Source organism: Xenopus tropicalis, chromosome 4, assembly GCF_000004195.4.
Source record: "Xenopus tropicalis strain Nigerian chromosome 4, UCB_Xtro_10.0, whole genome shotgun sequence".
In the NCBI taxonomy this organism is placed as follows: domain Eukaryota; kingdom Metazoa; phylum Chordata; class Amphibia; order Anura; family Pipidae; genus Xenopus; species Xenopus tropicalis.
This window is the reverse complement of record NC_030680.2, coordinates 131,506,597-131,527,445: the sequence shown is the minus strand read 5'-3', so window position 1 is coordinate 131,527,445 and position 20,849 is coordinate 131,506,597. Positions and strand designations below refer to the sequence as shown.

Below are 20,849 nucleotides of genomic sequence, written 5' to 3'. Positions count from 1 at the left end.
TTAGTAATTTGAGTGCTTCACTTGTGATTTATGTTGCATTACGCAATTAAAAAGCACAATAGTTAAATGACTTAAGGAGCGCATAAATAACAAGTGATTTGACACATAGATTTCCTCAAAGAAAATATGAATTTAAGTGAACTATGTGAACATGTGGCTTATATGTTGGTTATTATAACATGTTGTTTTGCAACATAGAAAATAGTGGCTGAAGTTTTATGTTGTTTTTTCATTTGTCAAATTCTGTATAAGCATTTGTATCTGGTTATGTGTGTATGTATGTGTGTACACACACACACACACGGGGCCTGTTATCCAGAATTCTTGTGACCTGGGGTTTTCCAAATAAGGAGTCGTTTGCTAATATGTTCTTCTTACTTCAAGTCCATTAAAATTTTGTAATTATTAAATAAACAGGAAAAAATAGGATTGTTGTGCTTCCAATAAGGATTAATTATATCTTAGTCAGGATCAAGTACAAGGTACAGGTATAGGACCCGTTATCCAGAATGCTCGGGACCAAGGGTATTCTGGATAAGGGGTCTTTCTGTAATTTGGATCTTCATACATTAAGTAAAAAAAATCAATAAAACATTAATTAAACCCAATAGGATTATTTTGCATCCAGTAAGGATTAATTATATCTTAGTTGGGATCAAATATAAAGCACTGTTTTATTTTTACAGAGAAAAAGGAAATCAAGTTTAAAAATCTGTATTATTTGATTAAAATGGAGTCTATGGGAGACACGCTTTACATAATTCAGAGCTTTCTGCATATTGGGTTTCCGGATAACAGATCCCATACCTGTATTATAAAATTGACTTGATGGGAGATGGCCTTCCCATAATTCGGAGCTTTCTGATCACATACTTGTATAATATATTATAAGCACTCAATAGCATTGATAGAACTTCACTAAAAGCACCACGTTTGTTGCCAGCTTCCAACGTAACCAGTACTTATTCTTGCCCTTGGAGTAGGGATGTAAGCTCTCAAACTGAGCAAACACAGCAGTCTGTACTTGCCATCCATAAACATGTCACCTTTTTAAGCTCACATACAAGCAATCATCAGGAAATGGACAAGAGCGGAACAATTTATTTAGTTAGGCTCACTTATGGAAACCAGCTCTCCCATAACTCACCAAGATTTACCGGAACTAAGATTATTGCCTGTCAGCAGGTGTGAGAGGCAGGCTGCTGTGTTACTAGAGAACACTGACAAAGCAACAGTTCTAAACAGAAGCGACGTGGGGTTAGTGGTCATTCTAACAATAGAAGATTCACAAATGGACAAAAGTGGAATGGAAAGAAAAAAAAAAAATACTAATAGTTAAAAAAACAAACACACAAGATTCAGAGGTGTTTTCAGTTAGACTTCTAATACATAAGGCAATTTGTGACGCTGCTTGGATGGTCACTGCAAAATCAGGTCAGGCTATGCCGCCTCCTTGCATCTTGTAATGGGACTGTAACTTAAAGAAGGCCTGTGAGGGGGTGATAAGAAAGCTTGTTTTCAGCTTTCACATGTAAAGATTGCCTAGATAAGTCTAAATCTGACTCATTAATTCTTAAAAAGAAGCTTGAGAAATAATTCCAAAGCAAAAGTACAGGTATGAGAAGCTTGAAAAATATAGACCAAAATGAGACCTAAAGCAAGCTGGTAATGCATCTAAATGCATGGAAATCAAGCTGGCACGATCAAATTTATCCAGTTATTTCTGTGGAACTGATTGTGGTAAACCAAGAAGACACTTACAAAGCTAAATTATTATCTTTGGAAACTATAAAATCAAACAAGGGACTTATATAGATATTTGGAAGAAAAGTTATTAAATGTTACAATGTCTCAGCATATTTAGAATACTCCCCCCCCCCCTTTTTTTTTTAAAGTAAAAATAAATGATTTAAACGGCATTTTGCCTGTAGTTTACCCTGTCTCTCCGACGCAGCTAGGCTAACCTATCAGTAGTGACATGTTTAGCTGCACTGTTTCTTCCTTGTGTATCCCAACCTTATCATTGCAGCTGCTGGCTTGAGAACCACGCGCCTAGCTTCCTGTCTTACCTATTTAATAATGTGAATTATTGAGCCCATTTCACTAATCCACCTTATCATTCCTTATGTGTGTCACTTTGGAGTGGAATACTTCATATGCTCACAAGTGGCAGCTGAAATAAGCCAACATTGAGCTAGAGAATCATATACCTTTTATATTTGTAAAGACTAGAATACTAAAAGGTAGGGATGCACCTGTAACACGTGTTTGGCTATAATATGGTTAAACCAGGCTAGTAGTGATATGGAGAGCATGTGTTACATGCAACTCCCTTTCTTAGGATGGGCCTTCGCTTAGGTGGAAGAGACCTGACCGGAGATGAGGGGGTAGTTGAACTACAACTCACTGTAGATGTGTAGTGCAGTTGGTAAGAATGAATGCCGGAAAGGTTCTTGCTGATGAACTAGTAACACGTTTATTGTCAGAGACAAAGATGGATGCAGGGTTATCCAATACTCACAATGCATGCAGATATCAAGGATAGATGACAATATCCCATTAGGGCAAGACAAAGAAGGGTACAAACCGTTTTATCCCACCTCTTGGTAGAGTCTGGGCAGGGTAAATGCACCTGTCGGCTTAATACCCTCTTTGGAGGTAGTCCAGATAGATATCTACTCCTTCAGGTTGATAACCTATAGTGGATGAGTCCTCCGGGTGAGTAGGGATCAGGGGTTATCCTAGCCTGTCACTATCTCTACTCCGTGGCCCTACACTGAGGCAACATTGCTGGATAGGAGTAATACTCCTGGATCTAATCACTCCTTTGTTGGGGCTATTAGGCTGCCCTTGCTTGCTAGACGCTATCTATCTCACTTCTCCTAGAGAATGCTATTACAAAACTGCTATGCTTACGTGAACCTCGTTCACGGGGCCCTGTCCCCGACTTCTCCAGATGGTAAAAGGGTCTCTGGACTGAAATGGCTTTACTGGGGCCTGTTGCTGCACCCAGGCTCAGAGGGAGCTGTCCTTCGGTAGCAGGCAGGCAGCCAAAGAGGAAGTCACACCCTCCTGCTGGACACTATCAGTCTGCAGGGGGCGTCTACAACCTGACTAAAAAAATAAGGGATAGCATTAGTGCAAACTAGATACAGGGGACTCTGCCCAGTAACAGTAATAGAAAGAACTAGTAGGGGATTAAAGCCATAGGAGCGCTAAATCTTATGGGTCCCTGCACACCGAATCCCGGATTCGGTTCGGGATTCGGGCCAAATCCAGGCTTTTTTTGAAGGATTCAGTTTCGTCTGAATCCTAATTAGTAAGAATTAGCATATGCTAATTAGTATTTGGAAAGGGTTAAATGGTCATGGTAAAAAAAATTTGCCGCACGTGCAGCGATCCTAATTAGCATATGTTAATTCGAATTTGGTTCAGGATTCAGCAGAATCTGCCAGGGTGGGTTCGGCCAAACCCAAAAAAAGTAGGTTTGGTGCATCCCTACTGAAAGGAAAGGATATGATCTGTAGGGTATCTGTAATTGCAGGGTTTCCTGATATAATAACTGCAGCTCAGTTCTGCATATCACACTTGTATGTCCATCTCTGTCTTGCTGCTACTGCCTTGCATTCTGGGAAATTAACATCAGCAACAGAAATAACACACACTTATACATACATATACAGTAGTGTGGAAATGCTTTGATCTGCACAAATATTTTAATTAATAAAGCTGCGATTCCGTAGAGATTCCGTACAGATTCGGTATAATTAGTAAGTTCTGTGGAGGTCAGATGTTATGGCCGACTGAAATTACATTGATCAGTCTTATCTCATAATTTAATGTCATTAGAAAGAGGACAAATTTAGATCCGATGGAAACGCCAAGTATATGCAAGTGTATTAGTATTCAGTGCCATTTGATGTCTACAGTTAGAGATGAGAAACAGAATCTTCTGTTTTTATTAGAGGTAAGGCTGCTTAATGGTATTTTTTCCAAAACCTTGTTCTGGAAAACTTTGGATTGCATATTCTGCTTTCAAAAATGTTTTCCTGAAAATGGTACTTAACCTTGTACCTCACAACAATATCTGTGCGTGTATGGCTAGCTGAAGCAAAAAGATTAGCTAGAAGATTTTATATAGACATATGGCTTTCTGCACTACTACTCCTTTACTCAATATTATGTAAAGTCATGTGAAATTAGGTCTTCTGCCACATCTTATTTGTTTGTAACACACAACTGTTCCCTCTATTACTTGACCTTGTCCTTTGAGTACCTACCTGGGAGGCCTGGCTGTTTTTATTTGATATTTTGGACTGGCTGTAGTTATCCAGAGGATGGATATGGGTTTAGTCTTGAATCATTTCAGATGGTAAAACAATTCCATAAGACTTACACCACAAAACAGGCTTTGATGTTTCCTGTTCTAAAGCAAAACAGCATATGTTAAAGGAAAACTATACCCCCAGAATAAATACCTAATAAACAGTTTATATTTTGTTAAGTGACCTATTAAAGAATTTTGCTAAACTGGAATATATATATATATATCAGTAAATTTAGCTCTTTTACATCTTTTCCCTTGAGTCGCCATTTAGGGCTGTGGTAGACGGGGAGATTAGTTGCCGTGTGACAAATCTCCCCGAAATGCCATCCCACTGACTAGAATGTAAATCTCCGGTGGGATGGCATATGCGGTGCCGAAATCGCCGAAGTTTCCTCTCAAGGCAACTTCAGCGATTTCGGCAAATCGCCGCGCCGCGTATGCCATCCCACCGGTGAGTTACATTCTAGCCGGTGGGATGGCATTTCGGGGAGATTAGTTTCCTGGGACAAGGGAGATTTGTCGCGGGTGACTAATCTCCCCGTCTGTCAAGGCCCTTAGTGATGGGCTGTGTGCTCCCTCAGAGATCACATGACCAGAAATAATGCAGCTCTGACAGGAAGTAGTGTGGGAGCAAAAGGCAGAACTCTGCCCATTAATTGGCTGATGGGGCCTAGCATGTATGTGTGCCTTGGCTTGTTTGTGTGCACTGTGAATCCTATGATCCCAGGGGGCGGCCTTAAAGTGATACCGACACGAAAAAACAACTTTTTAAATTATGAATCTACATAAAAAGTTGCCTATAGGTCGTGTTGATCATTTTTTGCTGATAGGTTTGCTTTTGTAAGAAATTGTTACTTGAAATCCCAAAACCTGACTGTTTTGCCAGCCTGACTGTCCCTTCTCAGCCAGTCAGTTACAGCTTCTAATGCTAATGGCCACCTGCTGGACAAATATGGCCGCCCCCTCATAGAGGAACATGGGGGATCAGATAGTGAATGTAAAAGCTTGGACAAATACTTTTATGGCAAAATAATAAATAGCATGCAGAGACAATATTATGACAGATGTAAAAAAGGTTTCATTTCTGGTGTCAGTATCTCTTTAATTCTTAAAATGGCAGTTTTCTATTTAGTATTACCCAATAGCACATACTACTAAAAAAGTATATTTTTATGAAAATGGTTTATTTAGATGAAGCAGGTTTTATGCAATATATTTTTTTAGAGACCTACATTGTTTGGGGTATAGTTTTCCTTTAAAGATTTGTCATTGTTATAAACATGCACCCAAATATACTGCATGCTTTATTTCTTTTTCACAAATAGGTTTTCTTATTATTATTGTTCACTATTGCTGGAATTATCCAATTAGAACAGAGGAAATTGACAGATTTACTGTCAGCAAGAGTGTGTTGGTTTCAGTTTAAAAAAAATGTTAGAAATGTATAAAAAAAAAAAATAAAAAAAAAAAAATGTAATATACAGAGAGAGAAAGGGTTCCACACACAGGGACTTAGTGCCAAAAGACAAAAGTTCTATTAAAAAAAGTCCTGTCCCTGAGAAAGGGCACTGTCTTAGCTGGTATAAAGTAAAAGATACTGTTTTGTTTGAATTATATGATTATAATGGAGCCTATAGGAGATGGCCTTCCTTTAATTTAGAACTTTCTGGACAATGGATCCCATACTTTCTGGATAATGGATCCCATATATGTATGTGTGTGTGTGTATATATATATATATATATATATATAATATACACAAAATTAATGACTAATTGTGAACTGTATTAAATATCTACTACAATGTGGGCAGGTCTCCTCTGTTTTAAATAAAATTACAACTCTTTTTTTCTTGTATGTTTTAGGCAGCATCTTTCAAAGGTTGTCTTGGATTCACCTCCCATGTCGCCACAAAGTAACCCCTCCACCAGCAAGATTGCAAAAATGCAGGGATGCACTGGTAAACAAGTAAAGCAAGAGAACATAATAATGAATAGATTTCTGGTAAAAGGCAACTGTTCAACACCCCGAACTCATTCAAACACTTTACAAGATGAAACCTTTTTAAGCCAGGATTCTTCATATACCTCTGCTAATACCTCCAATATTGATTTAGCCGGAGAAGCAGGTTCTGTAATGACAGAGACGTTTGGTACATTTTCACCCTCCACATCTGCTCTAGCTGCACCCTCTTCTGCATCAAAAGTTAGAGGTAAGCCTCTAGTGTCCGAACTATTTGCCATATTTTTTATATTTTTATATATAATGCAACTATATTGGATTTTTATATATAATTAAACTGTATTGGATCTGGAATTAATCTGTTTTTACAAATAGTCTTAATTTTTTTTTTTTTTGCTTACAGTTGTTTATGTATTTAATTATATATTTTATATTTCTTTAGTGTAACATTTCTTTTCTGTCTGCACATAACGCGCTTATGCTGTGAGTTTTTGACACATTTCACCTGCTCTAATTGGCCGATTCCAACGTGAGCCAGTCATTTTCAGTGCACAACTGACACACAACATGGTTAGGTTTTTTAAAGCAGGAAATGACAGACGAGGAGATTAGTCCCTGCAACAAATCTCTTTTACTGGGGAGACTAATCTCACAATGCCTTCCCACTGGCGATAACGTAAATTGTCAGTGGGAAGGCATTGGTAGGAGATTAGTTGCCCGCAATAGAGGAGATTTGTTACAGGCGACTAATTTCCTCTTCTGTCATTTCCCTTATACTGTTCCCTGTAGAAGAAAAGTGATATGTATTGTAATTTGCAGGGATTTAGAAGATAAGAACCTTTGAACTGTAATGCTATACAGTTTACTAGTTCCATAAGGATCTGAAAAAACTTTACACATTTCAGTTGCTAAATTGGCAAATAACCCAATGACTTAAAATTATTTAACTTTGTTCACACAGTAGACTGGGGTTAGGTGTTCTGTGGCACAGCGCAGACATTAGAAGAATATGTCCGATATATTTATGGAAAACTGCAGAAACAGGCATTGTGTGACATTCTAATATATTCTATAATAATTATTGGCTCACTATACTTTGTCTTCTAAAAATGTATTTAAACATTAAAGAAATCCAGTTAGATCGGTCTGCCATCTAAGTATGTCATAATTAGAATCAAGTTAAAGGAAATATTTTATTTTTATAGAGAAAAAGGATATAATTTGTAAAACTGTGAATTATGGATGTGGGACATAAGCTTGTGGGGCACTTTCACCTCGCCTACGTCACATACACATAATAGTGATGAGCGAATCTGTCCAAATTCACGAAACGCCAGAAAATTCGCAAAACACATTTGTTGTGCGATTTTTGTGTCACCCGCATCTTTTTATGTGTCCCCGCACTTTTTTACGCGACCACACCCTTTTTTTTTTTTTACACAACCGCGCCCGATTTGATGCGCAACAAAAAAAATTTTGCACAACTAATTTTTCCATTACGGATTTTCACAGAAGTTCGCGAAACAATTCGCCAGTGGCGAAATGCGGAAATTTGCTGCGAATCCATGCCTGCCGAAATAATTCACTCAACACTAACACATAATGATCAAACGAGGAGACTCGCTTATTATGTGCATACGCACAATGCAACATGGCCGTCTGTACCGAGAGCTCCCTCCTGGTACGGGCGGCCTTGTGCTGGTGGGGGCTATTTAAAAAAATAAAAATCACTCTCTTTCCTAAATGGATTGCGGGGGTCTATTAATGCGCACCTCTGGTGGGGTGACAGGTACCTTTTAAAATGGAGTCTATTGGAAGTGGCCTTCCTGAAGAGATTTCTAGATAACTGGTATGTTATAGATGGACTTAAGCAAGTATTCTGTTGGTCTTAATTTTGTATTTTTTATGGTCTTTAAATTCTTAGCGTTTATATTCTGCCTGCAGCTGAAAATGCTGTTGTTGTGGGCCAATACAAAGCTTCAATTTTGGTGCTTCAATTTTTTTCCATTTCTTTTCATTTTTCATTGCAACAAGATAGCAGTTTAAATTGCAAGAGAACTGCTAAACAAAAAATGTACACGTTTCAAAAACCAGAAAAAGGCTCAGAATTGCTTGTTCATGTTGCAGTTTAATGTAGTCCATTTTTATTTTCCCATAGATTTTGTCATAAATGTTGCCAAAATATCTTTCTGCTGTTCTTTGTTTATTGCACTTAATTGCAAACATTCCTGTCTCCCTGCTCTATATTTTTATCCTCATTTGGAGGATAAATGTAGATTGTAAGCTCTTTTGGGCAGGGCCCTCTTCACCTCTTGTATCGGTTATTGATTGCTTTATATGTTACTCTGTATGTCCAATGTATGAAACCCACTTGTTGTACAGCGCTGCGGAATATGTTGGCGCTTTATAAATAAATGTTAATAATTTGGAATGGTTTACTCATCCAGGTCTTTTGCTGTCCTGTCAGTGATGGCCAGAAGCCCACACTTTTATCTGTTTTATCTGCCTTTCCAATAACCCCTTCACTTACTATCCAGTTACACAGACATTTTGCAATATTTTTTTTTGCCTTCTAGTTGATTGCCCAGTTTGCGGAGTTAGTATTCCAGAACAGTATATAAACAAGCATCTAGACAGCTGCTTAACCCGGGAAGAAAAAAAAGACAGTCTGCGCAGGTAAGATGGCTCTTCAGATATAAATTGGTACTGATGTAATCATAGAAGGCTGGAGCAGGCAAAATGATGCATGTTTATTTGACAGTCTCCCATATGTCATAGCAATTCTCATTGGATGCTATTCCTGCTAACCACTGTTGTTGCCACTATATGTGGATTGCAGTATAAGCTTGTTCAGGACCTTCAAACCCTTTAGTTTTATGGACGGTGGCGGTTATCAGACTAAACTCTAATCATTATGCATTCACTGAGATGCTTTGATACTATTATGCACATCTCAAAGAGATACCGTATGAATGTGATTTGCCTTCCAGTCATACATTCATTCAGCATTGATGCTGGGAATGCAGACACAAATTTAATTTTCTGTCTCTGATAGATTAGTGCTAGTCTCATAATAACACTTTAATAGAAAAATATTTAATCTGCCAAAGCTTTGTGCATATGATTGCTGATGCTGTGAATACTGAGACAAACAAGATTCACAAACAGTCAGTTGTGTTATTGCTAGACTTCTTCAGGTAGCTATGTTATTACATGTATGTACATATATGTGTATTGATGTACATCTACTTATTATTAAGCACTAATGTAGGCTCTAACCTAAACTGGGACTAAAGTATTGTTTGAGAAATGGAAATAATTTATGTGTATTATGCATAATCAGGTAAAGCATATAGATTGCTAACCTGTATTTTGTCTTATTGCTTACTCCGATTATTGACAGCTTTTGATTTCTCTCCTGCTTATTCAGATGCCTTTTTCATGTTTCATTGTGTTCTGAACCAACAGCTTTGTGATTTGCGTGTTGTCAGACTTTCTGCTGTTTGGCTGTAATCATGGTTCTTCATTGCCATTTTGGTCAGGGAGAAGGTAGTTACCCATACGAACAGCCGCAATTAAAGGAGAAGCATTAGCCACATTAGTGTCACATAGAATGCTATATTTATTCTGCAGAAAGCTTTACAATACCTGAGTAAAGAGCCCTAGAAGCTCCCTCTGTTTGTTTAAGATAGCAGCTGCCATTTTAGTTTGTTCTCAGTAGCTTCCTGCTGCAGCTCTAGCCATAGGTCACACATTCTAATGGGAGGGGGAGTGAATTCTTCTAAATTCATATGGGGGGGGGGGGGGCAGGAGAAGAGAGAGATGCACAGACTCTGGCCCCTGGAATGAAGGATTTTGCTGAGAGAGGAAGTCTGATAGCAAAGAACAAAAAAGGTGACAAGAAATCCTGTGTTTCTTTTGATAGAGGACTCAGTGCAGCTTTTCTGTGAGTGCTTATGGCTGTATTTACATAGAGCCTAGAAACTTATAGTTTTTACCTTTCCTTCTTCTTTAAATAATCTCTGTAATGAACCCCTCCTTATTTTTAAGCTCAGGAATATAGGGAATAATTTATACTGGTGTCATAAGTAGTAAGGGTAAAGCCAAAACAATGATCTCCAAATTAATTTACTGAATTAAAATAAAATATATACTTTTTCTGAAAAGATTATTGAAGCAAGTATTAAGGATTCCGCTGAATCCCACCATATTTTCCCATTATATGCTGATATAAGCTAAAGCTTAGGCCAGTGGCTGTGGAGCTGTAGCACTTAACTGTCTTCTTAAATAGAGTGAAACTGAGTGGGCGAAAACATAATGTTCAATGGAATAGTGACCTTAAAACCTTTTGTACACATTCTAAATATATTTTCTATAGTTTTTCTATAATTGTCACACAAAACTACAGAAATCCGGGTACAGGTATCAAAAAGCTGGTATAATAACATGTGTTTAGTGTGTTTTGAAATATCTTCTTTCCTCGAGATGTTTCCATTCTCCAAGAAAATTATATCCCTATACATGCTGCTAAATGACTTCAAAAGTGATTTAATGAAGCTTCTCTCCCTTGGCTCCGTGATCATTAGAGCTAAACATCAATGAACTTTCTTAGAAAGTAGAGTGCGGCGTAGATTTCCCAAGTTCTCCATATCAATGAAAGAGCTAGTGCATCTCCGGTTTGATGAATGACCCATTATATCACTGAAAATAACACGTATTTCATGGGTCTGTGATGGATATAAATTGTCGTAAATGAAAGCGACGTGTCTTATGAGTTGATATATTTTGGTGTTTGCTTTGTATTGCCTGCCCCCTATAATACAGCAAAGTAACCCAATGAATCTTAATCATAGCAGTTGAAGGATATTTTCCTCTAATCATGCTTGCTGCAGTGGGTAATTGCTGCTATGTGATCATCTACATGATGGTGTTAGTTACCTAGAAGATGGTTTTCCAATGACTGGTTGTAATTTACATTAATGTAGCTCAGGAATAATGTCAGTCAGCTAATAATTCCTCTTAAAAACCCTTTATGTTGTCTCTGCGGAGCACATTTCATGTGATTAACCCCTAAGCTTATGCATGCTTGTCATATCAGATTTGCTTGAACATCTTATAATTTCCTCTTAATCTGGATGGAAAGCACATATTTATGGAGCAGGTGCTTTTCTCCTGTACCAAGATATATTTATAGTACCTTGTGCTTTTGCTTTTAACAAAAAGCAGTGATTAATTTAATAGTATTTTCTGTGTCCTTCTATGCTGACTCATGCATCATATAAATAGCATTTCCCTGTGGTTTAGAAGATCTGGTATATGAAAGCCTGAGCACATAGCCATCTGCTTCTCTGCTGGCTCAGATATTTCTTAGGTGTTTGTCGAACTTCCTGCATGCCTACCACATGTGTTTTGCTTTTATCTGGAAAAGAACATGCCAAATTTCATGTTTGTGAGAAGGGGTTTAACATGCAATTCTTAGATATTTCTTCATGCTTGTGGTTTTTAAATAGTGTATTTAAAATACTTTTCCAATAAATACAAAAAACAAACTACTCCAAGCCTGTATCCTACTTTAGTCAGAGATCACAGAAACCTTTGAACATGGGAAAGGTGGCACCGACAATCCCAGCAAAGGCTTTTATATGTGTTACAATATTATTTCTTTTTTGCTGTTCTGTTGATATGTTTTGAGCCATATTAGTTTTTGGGGTTTAGTTCTCCTTTAAGCACCATGGCACTTTAATACTTGCTGTACAGTGTGGCTGTATCTTTTGGTAGAGAACTATATTATATTAGGCAAGGTTTTTTATGTTGGGTTGAAAACCCCAAGATACTGTTCTTCGACTTTGGCTTATTCTTCCGCTTCTTCCTCTTCTTCTTAGCGCCTCCCATTTTCTAAACGCTACTCCTCCTACAGTTTTAGGGGTACAACACCCAAACTCCCCACACGTCTTCGCCCAATAGCGGAGCAGGTTGCTTGTGCTTTTCTAAGCGATTGCGCCCCCTGTCTTTTTGTGGCGCCGCTCCGAACCCCCCAATTTTCCCATTGACTTTGACAGGGAAGATTTTCAAACTGCTGCCACACTTACAGCTTTGAAGCTACACCCCCCAAACTTGAATAACATAATCATGGGGTCACCCCAAAGTAGCAACATTTGTTAGATGACCCCAAAGTGGGAGGGGCCAACAACAGCCAATCAGATTTCACCTATTGAATTTTATTGGTTTGATGCCAGTGCGTGACTTTGTACTCAAGGTTAGAAAAAGCCAATCACATTTCTTTCATTGTTTTCAGTGGGAAATTTTTAACTGCTGCCATTCTCGCATGTTTAATGTCAGGGTCCCCAAACTTTGCACAGTTTGTCACTAGGTGACTATGTTCCAAGTTTAGAAAAGTGGGTGGGGCCAACAACAACCAATTAGATTTCACCTATAGACTTCATATGTTTAAATTTAAACTGCGGCCATTCTTTAAATATTAATACTAAGGTCTCCAAAGCTAGTCACCTGGTAACTGCCGTTCAGAGTTAGAAAAAGTGTGTGGGGCCAACAACAGCCAATCAGATTTTACCTATTGATTTTCAATGGGAAATTCAACCTGCTGCCATTCTCACAGTATTAAAGTGATACTGACACTAAAAAATGACTCCTCAAAATATGAATGTACATAAAAAGTTGCCTATAGGTCATGTTGATTGATTTTCACTGAGAGATTTGCTTTTGTAAATAATTTTTACTTGAAGTTCTTAAACCTGACTGTTTTGCGAACCTGACTGTCCTTTCTCAGCCTGTCAGTTATAGCTTCCAATGCTAAAGGCCACCTGCTGGACAAATATGGCCGCCCCCTTATAGGGGAACATGGGGGATCAGACCGGTAATATAAAAGCATTGGGCAAATACTTTTATGACAAAAATGAAGGTCATGCAAAGACAATTTTATGATAGATGTAAAAAAGGTTTAATTTCTGGTGTCAGTATCTCTTTAACACCAGGGTCACTAGGGGACTGCATTTTTAGGTTTTAAAAAGTGGGTGGAGCCACCAACAGCCAATCAGACTTCACCTATTGAATTTTTTTGTTTTATATTTAAAATGTTGCTTTGCTCACACTATTTATGTCAGGGTTCCCAAACAAGTGGGAGGAGCCACCAACAGCCAATCCATTTCCACCCATTAGATTTCATTGGTTTATATTTAAACTGATGCCATTATTTAAATATTAATTCCAGGGTTGTTAAAGTTTCCAGAGTTAGTCACTGGGTATTTGCCATTCAAAGTTAGAAAAAGGTGGGCGGAGCCACCCACAGCCAATAACATTTCACCTATTTACTTTCAATGGTGGTGTAAAATGCTGTCAGCCTCACAATGAATGCCTGAGTCCCCAAAATTTGCAAAGTTGGTCACTGGGGGACTGCAGTTCAAAAATAGGAAAAGTAGGTTGGGCCACTAACAGCCAATCAGATTTCATCCATTGAATTTTATTGGTTTAAATTTAAAATGCTGTCATTCTCAAACTATTTATGCCAGGGTGCCCACTGTTAGGTGCAAGGTTAGAAAAAGTGGGCGGAACCACCAATCACAATTCACCTATTGACTTTTATTGGTTTAAATTTTAATTGCTGCCGTTCTTTAACTATTAATCCTAGGGTCCCTAAACTTCGCAGAGTTAGCCACTGGGTAACTGCAGTTCCAGGTTAGAAAAAGGGGGTGGAGCTACCAACCGCCAATCAGATGTCGTTGACTTTCAGTGGGGAAATTTAAGTTGCTGCCATTTAGACACTATTAAAACCAGGGTCCCCAAACTTTGCACAGTGATTTTTACTGTATAACTGTGGTCCAAGGTTAGAGAAAGTGGGCGGAGCCCATTCAGTGGCTTCATGTTTTTCAACCCAACATGAAGTTTGTTCTCAAACTTCCCTTTCTAGTTTTACACTGTTCCTTTTTTTTTTTTTTCTTTCCTTGACCTTCTGGAAAGAGAAGTGTTCGGGGATGCAGCATTGGGTTCCTATGGGTTACCCGGACAAAAAAAGGGTTTATATTTTCATATGCAGTTATAGATGTGGGTTGGTGGGTTGCGGGTCTTATCTATATTTCTTATTTTATCTATGGTGATGAGGTTGGGTAGTGGGCCCAAGCAGGTAAAAATGTGGATGTGGGTCTTGGTCAGGTCAAGGTTTGAAAAGCTGGTTTTGTGCAGGACTCTGCCTCAAAGTCATTGATATGGCACATACATGGTCCAGAATATTTGTGTTTTTTCACATCCATGTTGCTGCCTGGCATTTACAACTTGACTGAGCAGTTATATCTTGGCATATGGTTTGCTCTGGAAGCATTTTGGCTTGCATTTTGGCAGCTAACGCCAATGACAAAGGGGGAAAAAAGGGGGAAATTGTGCTCAACCACTAAATTGTAAACCATTAGGCGGGGGTGCAATGAGGCTGTGACCACAAAATACATATAAACATCCGCAAAAAGATCCTCTGCACTCACCCATTAACAATATGTAGAAAAAAGGACATTAAGACAATTCTGTGCATTCAGCTACTAAGAAATGCCCTCCCTCCCCAGACCCAAAAGAGGGATTGTTTGTCCATACATGACCAACTACGTCAGTCATCCCTTCTGGCCAGTCCTACACTGACTTATATAAGTAATTTAAGATTAGTACTGAGCAAAGGGACTAAATTTTACCTGCAACATTCTTCCTTTAAGGATAAAACTCCCATATGGTTGCCCTTTTATTGGCTCCATTGGGATCACCCCTGTTTTCCCCCTTTGTCATTGGCGTTATTGTTTATACAGGAGCAGTGGCCAGCTTTGAAAGCAAAAATGTTGCAGGTAAAACTCCGTCCCTTTGCTCAGTACTAATCTTAAATTACTTATATACAGTAAGTCAGTGTAGGACTGGCCAGAAGGGATGACCTTGACGTAGTTGGTCAGCTTGAAGTATATTGCAATGTATGGACAAACAATCCCTTTTTTGGGTCTGGGGAGGGAGGGCATTTCTTAGTAGCTGAATGCACAGAATGTCTTAATTTCATTTTTTCTACATATTGTTGATGGGTGAGTGCAGAGGATCTTTTGCGGATGTTTACATTTTGGCAGCTACACTAAGAGCTGTAATTACTGGCACTATACAGAGGGCATATACAAAGGGCATACAGTCACCAAATAACATAACATATTCATAAGGAAATGTATACCTGTTGTGTTGAAGGGAGCTAATGTAAAGAAAAATGTACAGTTATAGGTCAGAATTCAGAAATTTGTGGTCAGCCAGTGGTGGGAATTATGGTTCAGCAACATTTGGAGGGGCTCATTGCCCGACCATGTTGTAGATAATAAGGAACGCATTCGGTAAAAGGAATCCAGTGGCAGCAAGATGTAAAGCTTTGAAAGCTACATTCAGCTTCATTCCATTATGCTTGCTATGCCATGGGGAGCAGCTAACAACAATCCACAAACACCTCTTTACTATATAAACAAAAAATCTTGAATGGGAAAGAGAAACCACCCACTCAAAGCATTGTGACTCATGAGAAAGCTCCCAGCACTTATACGCAACAGACTAAGTGCAAGCAGCAGTGGCGCAATTAAGTTTTGTGAGCAGCAAGCGCATTTTCCCTTCGTGTGTCATTGATCCAGTCTTGTTTTGTGTAGCTCCGATGTATTCCTTGCTCTTAGGGCATTGAAAGTAGCTTTATGCCTGAAGTCTGTGGGTTTCTCATCCATTTTTTGCACATGGTTTGGCCCCACTGCATGATCAGTTAATGTGCTTGGATATTGTTTCAGGAGATTGTCTTGTGGATAACCTCTTTCTTGAGTTTTGTTTTTAAAATACTCAATGAGCTGAATTGCTTTAACAGTTTCCTGTAGAATAAACTTAAAACAATATAGGGAATTCACTGTATTTTAGTGATAGCCCTTGGGTGAAATAGAAATGCACCTTCATAACAAAAGGTTATGGATTCTTTTCTGCAACTCTGCTTTCAGGGTTGGTCACTTTCTATTCTTAGTAAAATATAACTATATGCTGAAAAGACGTATTAAAGTGGCTTACATGTTGTATTGCTCTTAAAGGGGTGGTTCCCTTCAAGTTAACGTTTAAGATGTTATAGACTGGTCTTAATTTTTTATAATAGTTTTAATATTTTTTGCCACCTTCTGACAATTTTTTGCAACTTAACAAATTAAAGAAAAAAATTGCGAATGGACTAATTTAAGGGTATATTCAGACTTTAGAATAAGGGGTCCAGGTGCCGAAGCCTCCAAACCCCTTCAGCTCACAGGCAAACACCAAACAAAACAAAAATACTTCTAAATGAGGAAAACAGGCCGTCACTAGAAAAACTGAACCAATCAGTCAGCAAGTGGTGCAGTTAAAACAAATTCATTTTTATTTAAAGAAAAGGCATCTCAAACATAAACAGCCTGACTCATGTGCCAAAAATGGGCACTTAATCATCTGACTCTTTCCAGTTTTCAAATGGGGCTCACTGACCCCGGCAGCCCGTAAACTGTTGCTCTGTGAAGCTACAAGGATGCCACATCCTGGATGGAACTAATTAACTTCGTAAGTCATTAATAAACAAGTAATAACAGGTTAAATAAGAGTGGACCCAATGCAGAACCCTGCAGGAACCCACTAAGAACCTTAGTAATTTAAACTAATCTGTGTAGCCAGTTTCCTATCCATGTACAAACAACTTTACTTAGCCCAACAGACCTTTGTTTAGAAAGCAGTGATTTGTTTCTAATGTTTTGACAAAATCCAACTTCTTACTAACTTTTTAAAAGCCATCAAGTTTGTTTGCCATGACCTGTCCTTCATAAAGCCATGCTGGTTACTGCTTATAATGTCATTCTCCAAAATATTTTCAATTTGATTCATTAAAAAAAACAAATTAAAAAAACAAATAAAAAAAAAATGGTATGGGATGTTTAATTTCTTGTGCAGAAAAAGCACCGCGCTGGTTCTTCAGAGCAATTGTTTGTTGTGATAGTTGCCTTTCAATTTTGGCAGTAGCATTATGGGTAAGGTGCTATAGCTCACTTTGAAGCAGTGTACAGATGTTTTGTATGTTATAATATAGAGACTAATGTACCCCCTATTGTACGATACATTAGGATAAGTCACAGAGGAGTTCCACATCCATGTAAAGGCCAATTGTGTGGTTGTAATTCTACTCTTTATTATAGTTCTGTTAACAGGAGAAAATCCATGGCCAAAGTGGTGTATAACCTGCTGTCTGAGAGGGATTTGAAGAAGAAGCTGAAGGAGGTTGGCCTTTCCACCCATGGCTCCAAGCAACAGATGATCAGAAGGCACCAGGAATTTGTTCAAATGTATAATGCTCAGTGTGATTCCTTGAATCCAAGCTCAGGTATACACCAACCAATCTTGTTTTGTATCATTTTTCTATGACTAATTTAGTAATTGTACTTTATGAAATGTATAAATGTACATTTTAAAAATTATGTTATGATTCTATCTATCATCTATCTATCTATCAATCATCTATCTCAATGTAATATGTATATATTTGTAATTAATGGCGGTGCCCAATACCTGGCAACCAAGAATCCTTTACATAAGTAGAACTATATGAATAAAAATATTCACACATACTTAAATTGTATATATCTGTAGTGTTCAGACCTGAGATGTTTATCAGTCTAATCGTACACTCTTTTTGTGCCTTTATCTGACACCCTAGCAGTAACATTTAGCAACCGTCCCCTTTTTTTATTTACGCTGCTAGAAAACATTTTAATGTGTCTCCCACAACTAATTACTATTTTCCTCCTTAATTTTTATTTTAAAATATAAACAAATACCTAAAACTGGTGTCTGCCAGTACAACTGACTTAGAAGGAGAATTCCACAATTTACTCTCACTGTAAAAAAACATTTTTTGAATATTTAGCTGGACTCTCTCTTCTGATCAGCATGGATACCCTCATGTCTGCTGGAATGACCTTGTGGTAAATACAGCATTGGAGAGATTATTATATATTCCCCCCACAAAACCAGGATTTGATTTGTGACTCGGCCAAGATTTGGCCTTTTTCAGCTGGATTCAGATTCAGCCAAATCCATGTGCCCGGCTCTAACTTGGCCAGGCTTTCTTCATAACTGGGCTTTCCATACCCTTTATGGACGCTCTGCCCTTTTTTATGTACGCTGCTAAAACACTTTAATGTGTCTGCCACTACAAACAACCAATTTCCTCTTAATTAATTATATTTTAAAATACAAATGAATGCCTAAAACTGTAGGGAATTAGTAACTGTACTCTGGCTTAATATTCCTATTTGTCAGTGTCTGATGAAGTTGTATCTTGTTGCATTGCATTAATTCCCCAGAGCAGACTGTAGGAAGTAGCTGCCAGAGCTCCTGGGACGTATCTCCCTTCCACTGTACCAAAAGCCTCATGTACTTCCTAGCTGTGAGAGAGAATTATAGGAGACAAATTTAATAGCGAGCAGCCCTGATTGTTGTCATTAGTGATAGTCTGGGCTGTTCATCTTTCCTGAAGGTTATTTTCCTGTTTGTCTGCACCCCCTCTTTACTGGTTCTCATTAGAATTCCTTTAGCAGGCATTTGCAGAAATCATCATCCATGGTAGCAGTTCCCTTCATTATTAAAATGCAGGGTTTTTCTTGTTTCCCGTGTGAAAGTCCTTTCTTTATACACTGATTTATTTTATGTTTTTATGTCTTGTCTTGTAGGCAATAAAAAATAGTCACTTTTTTTCCTGCTAATATTAATTAGTGATTATTGTTTTTCCTGTTAAGTCTTCAAGTATGGAGTATAGGAGCCATATTAATGCAGTCTGAAAAAATCTGCCATTGCATGAGGGACTAAATTTGTTGTGCAAGGGTTTATTTCCAGCCCAATTGTTGTACTGAAAAACACTGGGCTGAGAAACTAAACACAGGGAAGTGTTACAAATGCCCTAGTAGCACATTTATTGTCGTCCATGCTGTTACAATGAGTGTTCATATTGTGTAAAGTCTGCTGCAGGGTTTTTTAAGATGGACTGCTATGAAGGTCTGTACCGGCCTCAAGAAAACTGGTCCTTCCTGGGTGTTGGTGACCAATAAATCTCTAAGGGACTATTTATAGCTATTTAATCACTGAAAGACATGGCTCCATTGTATCTGTCATGCTCTGTAAGCCAGTTGGGATTACATGAGTTGGACAATGCATAGGGCCACTGAACACCTTTTTATCTTATATTTTTGTCATTTTTCACACATTTGTAATATTATACATCTTTGTACTTTTCTATATTGTTTTATTGTTTTGTACAAAAACAACAAAACATTGTTTGATTAGAGGATTGGGTTGAAAAAGTGCAAATGTGTCCATCATAAATTGTGTGTGAAATGTATGGCCACTGCTTTTTATTGCATTAAGTTGCCAGGTTTTTATGTGTTGTATACAGATTCTCAGAAGCACAACAGCTTTCATTATTTCTTATCAGAAGGGATTTAAGACCATTTCTAACTTGCTGCCTTTGCCATGTATCTTGAAGAACAGAATGTCATAAATTATGAAAGTAGATACGCAAGACTAAATATTGTTGTGTCATGTGGTCATACTAGAAAGCAGTGATGGTTTATGCAGAGGAGGCAAAGTGACACAATGTCATGAATGAGGAAAAGTTGGTGGACCGTGTCTAGAGGTCTATAAATGCAAAGCTGAAAGGGAACCAAACCCTCCTTATAGCTTTTTTTTAATATTTCTGCCCCCACCCCATTCACATCAACCCCACTGCCAAAAAGTCAACCAGTACCGAAGTGCAGAGCATTGCAGCAGGTTTAGTGGACCACATGTCACTTCTAATTCCAGGCTTCATGGTGCTGATCGCTATGCAGAAGCAAGCATAATGGGCTAGGACCAAGGGTTGGATTTTGCACCCGAGACCAGAAGATTGGGATTGTGAACACTCAAAATTAACACCTTTATTTCATGTTTAATGTTCAGTATCACTGGGAGCTTGTAACCTATTAAATGCTATACTTTTCAACTTACAGATATTAAAGGTAGCTTTTGGAGTTTGCGTGACATGTTTAGCAAATGGTTTGGGGAGATGGGCCCTTCTGCATGAGTCAGGCACAGCTTGTCTTCGGCCTTTTAGTGGCTACACACCTAGGCGTTGTCAGAATTTATCTTAAACTAGGTACCAATGTATTACACATGCATCTTATTAAAAAAAAAAAAAAGTCTACTGGTTTTCTGTTTAGGATCTTTGTTTCACCATTAGAAAATAGGCTGTTCACAGATAGTCCATTGTAGCTATTAAAGTTAAGGAGCCATTCAGCACTTAATTTGTTGTAGTTGTAATGCCTTGTAATTCTTCATTATTTATATTCAGTCTTACAGGGCATATGCAAACTCTGGCTTTAAGCACTGGGCAACTGGAACTTAATGGACTTAATCTAATGAGTTAAGAATCTAAGAGATAAAACAGAAAGGCAGATGGATCAGTAAACTAGTAGCTCTTTCTAAATAGATACATATTCAGCTGCTTTAGCAACGCAAGTTTATAGCC

At 38.1% G+C, this 20,849-nt stretch overlaps 1 protein-coding gene across 4 annotated transcripts in view; it reads left to right on the top strand.

Moving 5' to 3' along the window:
- The window catches only part of rad18 (RAD18, E3 ubiquitin protein ligase), a 114,088-nt gene that overhangs the window by 24,290 nt on the left and 68,949 nt on the right, over positions 1–20,849 (top strand). For all 4 annotated transcript variants that reach the window (XM_004914132.4, XM_004914131.4, XM_002936252.5 and 1 more), the window contains exons 5-7: positions 6,193–6,539; positions 8,866–8,965; positions 17,488–17,672. In XM_004914132.4, the coding sequence (XP_004914189.2) occupies positions 6,193–6,539; positions 8,866–8,965; positions 17,488–17,672 (632 nt within the window). The remainder of the gene's footprint in view (positions 1–6,192; positions 6,540–8,865; positions 8,966–17,487; positions 17,673–20,849) is intronic.